Source organism: Trachurus japonicus, chromosome 16, assembly GCF_045865225.1.
Source record: "Trachurus japonicus isolate A0001 chromosome 16, Traja_1.0".
NCBI classification, from domain to species: Eukaryota; Metazoa; Chordata; class Actinopteri; order Carangiformes; family Carangidae; genus Trachurus; species Trachurus japonicus.
The window spans coordinates 17871801-17883338 of NC_140922.1; the positions used below are offsets into that span (position 1 = coordinate 17871801).

Here is an 11538-nt window from a genome sequence, read left to right on the forward strand (position 1 = left end):
GACAGCAGGTCAGCCTGAGACGCTCCCAGCTGCCCACGGTGCAGCGGGACACACACACACACACACACACACACACACACACACACACACACACACACACACACACACACACACACACACACACACACACACACACACACACACACACACACACACACACACACACACACACCACACACAGTTGTGTGGCCTGTGGCTTACGTGACTGTTAAAGTGTTATCACACAGACCCACCCACTAAACCAAATCAAGTTAGACAAACAGAATAATCCTGTCACCTGACGGCCTATTGGAAAATCATGTCAAGTTATTAAACAAATTATACGGTTAGGTATAGACACAACACAGATATTTTAGAGTTTTTTAATTTATTTTGTTTTGTTTCTTAGACACTTTTTTGCTAGCCTACTTCTTTATTCAGTCAATTATATTAATTTTCATCTTTAAATTATGTCAAAGATATAGTATGAACTGAATGACAGTGTGACAGAATCATGAACTTGTTAGTACTTGGCCCTAGGATAAAGTTATGATGTTGGTCCCTTGTTGGCCACCCATATTCAGTGTTGATTTCTCCAGGAACCTAGAAACCAGCCACTATTAACTGACAGTAAATCAACAGGCAACAATGCATTATAAGTGCTGAGGTAATATCAACAATTTGTGTAACTGACTGGAGCTCAGGCAATAAAACAATGAGTAATGAAAGGAAAAATGATAGGCAATTTTCACATTTTCCTGCTGCCAAACAATCAATTTCTTAATAAAGAAAACAACTAGATAGGGAAAATGACCACTGTTTTCAGACCTATAATACTCCTATAATGGAATACATTTACCTAACCCTGTGTGTTTTGTGTTTATTTCTTTTAAGAAAAACGAACAGTTGATACAATCCAACTTTAAAATAAAATAACTTTATATAAACTAAAACATTTTGACACAAAGTCCCACTACTGTATAAAACCAAGTAACAAGAGGCTGGAGCACCTGACATAATTGCTATTCTATGATGCAAAGTTCCCATCAATCAAATTCTATCTGCTCAAACATTTTTGGCATTACTGTACTTGAGTTTCACAGAGTTGACATAAGCCAATACTATTGTGTGTGACTGTTACCATGATATTACAATGATCTTTGTTCATTTTATGAACAATTATTGCAACACGCAGCTGATTGGCGTCTTTATTGTCATATGTCTCAGTTGTAAGTGTCAGTGATGGCTGCAGCTGTCTCGTCCAATTCCTCTGGTTTGTCCTGACAAAAAGGAAAGAAACTAGACTGTGATCATGATGCATTCATTAGGGGAAAAACAAACAGGGATATTAGTTCACACAGTACCTCTATATATCTTTCAACCCAGCCTATCAGTTCTGTTACTCTACTGTAGATGCCTGGTTTATTCTGCCGTCCACAGCCCTCTCCCCAGCTCACCACCCCCGCCAGCCTCCAGTCCCCACCGGCCGTCTCACACACCAGGGGACCACCACTGTCTCCCTTTAGACAGAGAAAATATTTTTAGTGAACATTTTGGATTGTACATCAAATGAAATGAAACTGATGAGCCAGGTTTATGAGGGGGGTTTATATCTGGGTGTGTACCTGGCAGGAGTCCACCCCTCCCTCCATGGTGCCAGCACAAATCATCCGAGGAGTTAGGTGCATCCCATAGACGCTCGGGTGGGAGCAGGCGGACTGAGCTATGACCTTGACCTGTGCCTGCCTTAACTCATCTGACACAAAGCCTGACAAGTAAGAAGAAATGTATGAGTGATGACAAATAAGGACACAGTAACTGCAACTTGTAGGTCTTGAAAATCCCAAATTAGATTGTTGTAGGTAGCCAGTGGGGTCTAATTATAATGTGGATCAGACATGAAGATCATGGGATGTATGAACAGATGAAAACTCAACTTTTCTCAAGAAGATCTAAGACAATGGAAGAACTGGAACCCAAGTGTTGTGTGGTACATAAAGCACAAATAGAGACTGTGTTGGTGTAACACACCTCCTTCATGGATATATCCCCAGCCTGTGATCCAACAAGCCGCTCCAGGGGGAAAGGACTCACTCCGACGGGGTAAACACACTGGCCGCACCCCACCTGCAAAGAGTACACAGACTGAAACATGACAGTATAATAATATAATCTAGCAAAACAAAGCAATAAAGACATAAAGGTCACCAGGCAGGTTCATCTATCTCACTTACATCACAAAACTTGCTTGACTTGTAACATTTTATGGCTGGTTCTGTCTTTGTTTCCTTCTTCATAAAGAGCTTTTTTTTTTTTTAAATGTGCCACTGGAGACTTAATCATTGTTGGAAGAACAAGATCTGATTCATTCACTTCAGACATTGGTGTGTTTCCTGGGGCCCACTGACAGGTGGAGCCACAGCGCCTCTGTCTCACCTCTCATGTCCATGTCGGTGATGGTGCGCAGCAGGCCCACATCATAGTCGTTGTTGTATGTGTTGAAGCGGGGGTGGTAGAGGACCTGCAGCGCCCTGTAGCGTGTCCCCACAGAGCTGTCTGCGATGCTCACCGTGTCCACCACCACCAGCCAGGAGGCCACTTCAAGCATGTTGTTCCTGCAACAACGGCAGCATTACACACACTTTTACACAGACCATGCTGGTGCTGTAAACAACACTTAAAATAATGAGCCCAAAAAACCATGAGATACACCTTGAGCTAAGAATTAATAGAAACTCTGTGTTGTGAGTTGTCATCGGGGAGAAAGTGACACTAATAATCCCTTATAATGTAATGCAAATAAATACACTTTCCTGCATAACCACAGGCAATGTAATGAACTCATTATTTCCCGCTGAAAACTAAACATGCACAGATGTGGAGTCAACTGCATCTAACTTCGAGGTCCCTTAACAAGCTCATCCCTCATGTCCATGGGTGCAGATCCCGGGGGGGACTGGGGGGACATGCCCCCCCCCCAATTTCTGAAAAACATGAATTGCCCCCCCCCCAATTAAAAATACCCCAAACTATTCAAAATTTAACAAATGTATTTTCAGACTGGCGAAAGATAAGAACGTGAGTTAGTCCTTGGGCCAGACCAGATACTGGTATCACTTGAGTGGGCAAAACCTTACCTATACTAAATTGTTTTTAGGGTCAATATAAGTAAATTCAAATATGATAGCCTTTTCATAGGAGCAGCTTTTTATATTTTTTGTTATTTTCCCCTATAGGCAGATTGTCATTAAAGTGGCTTGTCAAGGGGCGGTGCTTGGCACAGTGGGAAAAGCGGCCGCCCCATGTAGAGGCTACAGTCCTCACCGCAGGCGGCCCCGGTTCGAATCCCGTTTCGGGCAGACCTTTCTTGCATGTCATTCCCCCTCTCTCTGCCTCTACCTTTCCTGTCTATCTCTACTGTGTATAAAAAGCCAAAAAATATTTTTAAAAAGTGGCTTGTCAAGTGGCTCAGATCGGATTGGTAACATGAACGTGTAAACAGGACAAATACGCATGGAATTGGATATCGTCAGATCAGATTCAGGCCCCTGTTATTATGTGGAAATAAATCAGATACAAATCGGATATCTGCCAATACGTCTGCAGTCTAAACAGACAGATCGGATCTTTCCTGGCAATGCGTGTCATACGTCATCAATGATAATATTAATTCACGTGCTCACACGTTTCCCTGAACCTCTGTAGCCTGTGATTGACACGTGGGGCTGATCGGGACACCTTGGCCAGTTGTCACAGGAATTATAGTGTTTCATTTTCATGGTGTCAGAGCGTCTGTTTTTGTCCAGTCTAGGCAGATCGATACGAGTTCAAGCAAGGTGTGAGTGTGAAAAAAAGAGAGCGCCCGAGACTAACACCAGATTTCGTTTGAGAAAGGCCCAAACTTGTAAAAGTGAGACTCTCTAACAAGGACAAAACCTTTGATACCTATGCCATCTTAGATGATGGATCGAAGTTCACAATGTTGTTGCCTGGTACAGCAGAATATCTGGGCTTGGAGGGAGAGCCTGAGCAACTTGAGCTTCGTACAGTGAGGCAACAGGCCAAGAAACTTGAAGGAAGAACCTTAGATTATCCGCTGCCTCAAGCCCTGAGAAAAAAATACTTAATTGACAGGGCTTTCACATCCACCACCTTTTGTTCACATTTTGTTGATCTGCATTCATCATTGTTCAGTTACCAAAATAAAGGACTGAATTGATATCTGGATCCAGTGTTTTAACATGCAGACCCACATGGTTGTTCTGTGATCTAAGGCGGCACGGTGGTTCTTGCTGTGAGGCTGTTGCCTCACAGCAAGAAGGTCCTGGGTTCGAATCCCCGGCCGCCCAGGTCCTTTCTGTGTGGAGTTTGCATGTTCTCCCCGTGTCTGCGTGGGTTTCCTCCGGGTGCTCCGGTTTCCCCCACCACTAAAAACATGCCAGCTAGCCTGATCCTCCAGTCAGTGCCCCTGACCAAAGGCACTGGCTCATAATCTGGCCACTGCTCCTCAGGGGTTAAATGCAGAGAAAGAATTTCACTGTACTAGCTGTATATGTGACCAATAAAGTACCTTTATATCTGTCTGTCTATCTAATTTGCCTCTACACCAATTGAATAAGGTATTGGGAAGAAATAGAATTTGTCAGAAAGTATCCTTACTGTAATTAGAAAATACATTGCAATGATTTAGACCTGACAATCGGCTAATTGAAGCTTATTTACACCTATATTAGATAAATTACTTGAAACACTACTTAAGGGTTTACAGTATTACAAGTCTCTGTGGCTGGCCATTAGTTCACACCCAAAGGAGAGGATATGATGAAAGAAAGATGATTTACAGGGAAGGCACTTTTTTTGTTTTTGAACAGCAACAGTCTATTACTTTAAGAGGTGATAAATACTATAAAGCTGCCAGTCAGCAAGGTCTATCATATCAAAATTTAATCTAGGGGTGTATAGGAATAAACAAATCACAACTAGAATTTGCCCTCCCAGGTGATACCGATATGTGAAATTTTGGGTCTTGGCCCAAGGACTAAGTAGACATTACATGTCCGAGACCCTTTAAATTATAATTTACTACTATAACAGCAGTGATACCGCTAAGAAAGGTAATCACAGTAAATGATTCCCTGTGCAGTACTTTTTGAATGATATGCCGAGACTTTCCGGAGTTGTGATTTATGGCGACATGGTATGAGTTGCATACGGGTAAAAAAAAAAAAAAGAAAATCACTTTTGTGTCCCCCCCAATCCTCTTACTCAACAAAGCAGTGAGCTGCAGTGATGACCCAGCGAGGGGAGACGATGGCCCCTCCACAGACGTGCTTCCCTCTCCAGTGCATGCTGACCTGCCAGCCCCACTTGCCATTGGCGGCCAACACCCCCCCAACAATACGTCGTCCATCACCGACCAGGACTGTGCAGTCTGAATGGGAGACAATGAAAAGGGTTGAAATGCTAAGTGATAAGAGGCTAATGAGATCCACAGAGAATGTTAAATTCAGTAAATTGATTCAATCAGTTTATAATGAATGATTATGCTAATACTGCAGCAGACCACCATCCATAATAAGGCTATTAAACCTAATGGCCACAACCAACAGACAGGTGATGGATCTGAAATTATCATCTACTGCCTGACACAGATAAGCAGTGACTTAGGCCGGCACATATCTGCACATGAACCAGTGTGATATACCTGCACTGATGTTGGCTGTCTGGTTCACTGGGTTCTTAGACAGAAAAGGAGCCTGAGTGGGGGCAGTGCAGTTCGCTTTCCCCCCACAGCGAGGAGGAGAATCGCCCACCTCCGAGGGGAACACCAGGAACTTCACTAATAGGAGGAGTAAGATGATTGGCAGGAATGAAGGACACAAAAGGGACGGTATAAATTTGAACCTCAGCAAATTATTTTGGCCCTATAACATCTTTGCAAAATTGCAATATCCAAAATCCCATTTGCCCTTTGACTTAAAAAAAAAATGAAGCTAATGAAAAATTCAGGAGAACACTCCACAAGTCATATAATAACTGAATATGAAAAAGTAAGCAAGATAGATTTTCTAATTTTTTCATTTAAATATTATCTTCCCAATATCTCTGCTCACTTAGGCGTGTATTTAAGAAAATGAATTTGAACTGAAAGAATTAGGGTTAGATTATTGTTCAGATAGTTAGTTGTACTGAGGTGGTTTATTCTAATGTGTGATATTAGACAGTATTGTGCAGATAGTGTACTGTACTGTATGTTTGTCAAAAAACTGCAATCTCTCTGTCCTTTGGTAACCATGTAATGAGGTCTACTATTACTGCTTTACCAGTTTCACCTTTATCTATTGAATAGTACCTTCTACTATATTAGTTAATTGAATCGATACACTAGACCCTGTAAAATCTGACAACCAGTGGAGAGATGTGCAGCGTCTTACCTAACAGAGCAGAGGTGATGATTGGGATAATGATGATGGGAAAGCTCATGATCAGTAACAAGTCTCGAGATGAACAGACTTGAGACTCTGCATCTGCAAAAATGAACAGTAAAATTAATTTACAGCGAGAGGATCCACTGTGTCAACCAGATAGTCTGGTAAGAATAATAATAATAATAATAATAATAATCATATTAAAAATAATTTGAGAACATCATTGAAGAAAGTAAATATCATTTACAGAGCATGTACAAGGAAAATCGACAGATAGATTTATGCTCCACCTTCAAAGGAACCACAACAATCTAGCATCCCCTCCTCTGCACAAAAGGCAATCACTGTCCAGACTTTTCTCGTTTGAGGTTCACTGCCTTCCCTCCTGGACATTTACTAAATCCACCTTACCCGCAAAGCAATCAGTCCACCCACCCCTCACCTGCTTCTTCAGGCTCCTACCATCTGGGAGGAGGTGACAGAGCCTCCGAGCACAACCTGACTAAAAAACTGCTTCGTCCACCAGGCCATTAGGAAGCTGAACTCTGCCTCTGCCTTTTCTCTCTTACTGAATGGATTTAGGAGTGATGAAACTCCAAAGTCTCCTGCTGCACTCGAGCTTGACTGTCGTCCCTCATTTTGTCACTTTTGATAAAAGTGTCTGATTGAGTAAGCACAAATGGCACAGTGCAAATGTAAAACATCCATCCACATCCATATATCTGAGAGATATGGCTTTAGAGGGGTTAGAGACAAAAAAAAAGGGCAGATACATTCAATCTTCTATTAATAGTCCATAAAATGATGACAGTGAACTGGATTAAGAACCTCTCTCCAATACTGGACCTGGACCAGTGGAAACAAAGACCTGTGGATATGGACTGTGTGGAAAATACAACTGCAAAACTGCAGTTGCAGATTACTTAGAAAAATAATACTGTGGCCCCCTCTATCTACAGCTAATTGATAAGGTTTTTTTAACGAGTATAATTTCTGTCAATCCTGTAAGACTGTGAGAAATGTCAGTGAACGTGTTTTAATAAGAACACTTGGAAGAAAAGGTGTGTTTTTAGTCATGTCCAAAAACGAGAGAGAGAGCTGGTCAGTGCAGGCTGGCCGGGCTTTGAGGGAAGCTGTCCAATCTTTGGGCTGACAGTGTTCAAAACTCACTCACCAAAAGGGTTTATTAAAGTGAACTGGGGACAAAACACATCCATGATGTGAAGTAAAACATGAGCTACATGTGATGCCTTGTAAATGAAAAATCTATTATGGCTGACTGACTGAGGCAGATGAGCTCTGGTGTAACATCAAACTTCTTATAAAAGCTCCACGGCTGCAGCAGCAGGAGGACTGATGGAGATGTTTGACTTATAGTTCTTCTGCTGTAACAGCTTTTCCTTGTATGACTTTAATCAGTTTGATGCCACACACTGTGACATATTCTATAAATCTACACTATAGTAATATGCACTAAAGTAAAACAGCATGGCACACAATGTTCCCTAAATGAAAATACACTATAAGCTGATAAACTGGGCTTTTCCTCCACTACGTGCCTAAAGCTGTGACTAAGGGGATTGGCTGAAGCAAATGAAAAACCAGTCAAATGCAAACATTTAAATCCTTTTCATTATTTCCAAATCATGAAGCCATAAAAGATCCAATTAATAAAAAGTGTCTGATGCAAACAACAGGCTAAGGACATGCTGAATGGTGCCATATTTTAAATGTTGTGCCATCTATCCACAGTGTTATCGAATGCAAACCTACTTTAAATCTGCCTGAAGCATCATCATTAGATGGATCAAACTGTCCCCATGAGCTTGATAGAAAGCATAATTAACATGATAAATGACATATCACAAGGTTTTATCAATACTGTAGGTCTGAGAAATGTCTGGGGAATGCAAAACACTTTTTCACTGGTGCAGGACATAATCTTTTATTTTTTTTCAATTTGTAAATTATGATGCAATTCAATCTATGATAATATCCTTAATGACCAAACAGCAATAAAACAGATTACACTTAAGCTCTATAGCCTACAGTACATTGTAGTGTAATTACTGAGGCCTTACACTGCTGCCTGTTAGGGAGAAACTCTGTTGTATCGATCTCTGATAAGAAACCATTGTTTTGGTTAGAAGGAGTTAGAGTCAGGAATACTTTATTTTGTACAGGCTGCTCTGAAAGAGAGGCTGCCAAGCATGAAGAAATCACAGATACTTCCAGCAGTAAGAGGACAGGGGGCGATAAGTTCCACTGATTTATCTTTGAAAGAAAATGTAAATGTGAAATGAAGCTTGACTATAGGGGACAAGAAAGAAGATGGAGCAGAAGTGTCGCTAACACTTTTAAAGAAGTAGCGAGGCAGAAAATCACTGCATTATAAAAGTGTGTGATGAATTCTTGGGCCAGATCTCTGCTGTTTATAACAGTGAGGGTAAAGGAGACATGTTCATCATCACATGAAAGGATAAGAGGAGCCATGGGAACAGGATGCCCAGACCTGTCTGTGCAGAGGAACACGAGAGTGTGTATTTACTATCCTTCACTCATGATTAAGAAAATAATTGACTTTGTGGTTTATGGATTTTTTGGTTTAAGGCTGGAAATGAATCATTCATCCAACAGGGATTAATTATTATTGGCACAGATCAAATTTTCAGTGGCTGATGATTATCTGGCTGCTTTCAATCAACTCTGCAAAGACTGAAGAATATAGAAAAATGAGATACATGGCAAACGAAAACACTAGTAACCAAAGTTTGAAGCATCTCTGTGAAATGTTTGTCAAACAAAGCCTTGCAATGCACTGCCTTTACACACTTACATTAATGTTAATTAAATGCGCTAAAAGCTTCATGTAAAAGTAACTTAGAGTCAACCAAGTGTGCATGTCTTTGGAGTGTGAAGCCAGAGACCTGAGGTGAACCCACATGTAAACGCCACCCAGAAAATTGATCCCAGAAGGTAACAGTGCTCACCACCACACTGACGCTCTGCCCTTGAGCCAGGGTTGACATTCAATTACTTAATCATCAGCCTCCCTAATGAGAACACATCAACTAATGTGTTGTGTTACAGTAACATGCACACATGTGCTTCAAGCCCTGTCTGCACTTTCTGTGACATTTCGCAGCTCGTCAGCTCTTCCTATGTTATGGATATTGACACAGAAAAAAGGGATTATGATTACTGAAAGTAATGGGATAAACATAATGGTCTTCCCTGTGGGGAAAAACTGTTGCATTAAACATTGACAGTATTGACAGCAGTGTATTTTTGTAAATGTCAATATAGCAAAGAAAAATGCTCAGGTAAAATGTGTTTGAGCAAAGTAGGCTACTGTAGATCTGACAAACAGTATGTGGGTAATTTTCTAAACAATCAAACAAAGAAAATATATCAGATTAATTAGAGTTTGTTGCCTCTAGAACGAGCCAGGATAGCTGTCTCAGTCAGTCATCAGACTAAGTCAACATTTCTGAAATTTTAATGATACTAACTACAGTACATTCAATGAAATTCCAGAAAATATACTTTTCTCATGAAAAACCCTTCCCTCTTTTAATATGACAACATCCTGACTGGATTACAACTGTAAACCAGGTCTGATCATGCAGCATCAGTGGCTGACCTCCCTAACTGTTACAGTATAGCTGATTGAAAGCAGATCCCTGCAGGCATCCTCCAAAACCAAGCTTCTTCAAAAATGTCATACTGTATATGTCTGGGTATCCACAAATCTTCTGCCATTAAGTGTTTTACTTGTATTTTTTATTTGGTTTAAAACAGAATCCACTCTGGACTACGTTTATTGTGCCTCATTAATACCCACCTGGCTCTTCCTCTCGGAGATCTTTGGGTAATATGAGTCCCACTGATCCCTCCTCCAGTGGTCCACCAGCTGATGGTTTCCTCTGCCGACCGCTCTGGGGAACATGTGGAGTCACCGATGTCCCAGAAGATGAGGATGAAGTTTCTAAAAGACGAGGCTCTGATGCGACTTCGGTAAAGGATGACAATTCAGGACATAAGTTTCCATTAGTTGTGGGTTTATAGTGCGGCATGAGTGTCAGGACTGTAGAAGGCACCATGGATGATATGCTCAGTACTTCATGACTGGTTGGACTTTGAAAAGATGTTGATGACCAGTGCTCGGGGGATAGATAGAGGGGTGGAACAACTGGCTGCTGTCCATCAGGGATACTGGTGCTGCTGATCTGGACTTTCACATCCATGCTCGCAAAGCTGCTTAATAAATTACTGAATTCCCACGGGGTGATATCAAGTCGTAACTGAGTGTATATGTTTGTTTTTTAGTGTGAGATATCGAGCTGAGAGGACACATGGACAGCCAAATCCTGCAGGAGAAACAAAGGAACCACAATTATTTCATTTTAAACAAATCTTGTGTCTGGTTAAATAATGACATGGAATTCATCTGAATTTCCCAAAGGAAATTAAAATGTACTTACTGAATAAAGTAGTAATAAAACTAGAAAAAACAACAACTCATGAGCAAAGGCACAAAAAAGGCCACAGACAGAATTAACATAAGAACTAAGATACATAAATAAAGTTGTTAATGAAACAAGAAAGGACTTCTGTGATTCAATATAACTCCTGGCATCAGTGTACATTTACTGACTCCACACATTTTATCAAGAGCTCTCACCTGAATGTCAGCTGTACAGATTTGCAAGTATCGACTTCATTTGTATGCGTGGGGTTGTACATCCGAGCGCGGCTCCTCCACTTATTAAAACCAGCTTGTACCACGGTGGAGAAAACAAATGCTTCACTCCTGCGCTATCACTGACACCATCCTGAAGATGCCCCGCTTGCTCTGGTGCATATTTATTCCAGAGATAGCCGCACCGTTACTGTGAATCCATCATGTGGAGCCCCCTCGGCCGTTTGTCACCTTCTCGCTTGCGATTCGGCGGCTCTCCTCCTCAGTTACCACTTAATCCTTCCATTGTTTCACACTCTTCATCGCTGTCCTCTTTCTCACTCTAGTCTACTCTCCTTCCCTCTCCAACTTAATCTTTCTCCATTGGTCAGAGCAGGTGAGGCAGCGGCAGTCAGGTCAGTAACGGATATGTGCACTCTTGTCATCAGG

The 11538-nt window shown here is 41.4% G+C and overlaps 1 protein-coding gene across 1 annotated transcript; it reads right to left on the reverse strand.

Moving 5' to 3' along the window:
• Positions 1–1131: 1131 nt before the first annotated feature.
• On the reverse strand, positions 1132–11153 carry LOC146972285 (uncharacterized). The gene is made up of 10 exons (XM_085802553.1): positions 11092–11153; positions 10252–10679; positions 6414–6500; positions 5684–5818; positions 5245–5410; positions 2416–2594; positions 2011–2106; positions 1605–1747; positions 1344–1499; positions 1132–1259 (listed from the first exon to the last, which is right to left on the reverse strand). Exons 1-10 carry the CDS (start codon positions 11151–11153, stop codon positions 1203–1205), a joined length of 1509 nt encoding a protein of 502 aa, XP_085658679.1. The 3' UTR covers positions 1132–1202.
• Between the last annotated feature and the right edge of the window lie 385 nt (positions 11154–11538).

What these genes read in the sequence shown, in the direction of transcription:
- LOC146972285 (XM_085802553.1), bottom strand. Translation starts at nt 11,153, where the DNA reads ATGTACAACCCCACGCATACAAATGAAGTCGATACTTGCAAATCTGTA. An exon ending in TCTCCGAGAGGAAGAGCCAG is followed by an intron (nt 6,501 to 10,251) that starts GTGGGTATTAAT and finishes TTGCAGATGCAG; the next exon opens with AGTCTCAAGTCTGTTCATCT. An exon ending in GGGATATATCCATGAAGGAG is followed by an intron (nt 1,748 to 2,010) that starts GTGTGTTACACC and finishes CTTACTTGTCAG; the next exon opens with GCTTTGTGTCAGATGAGTTA.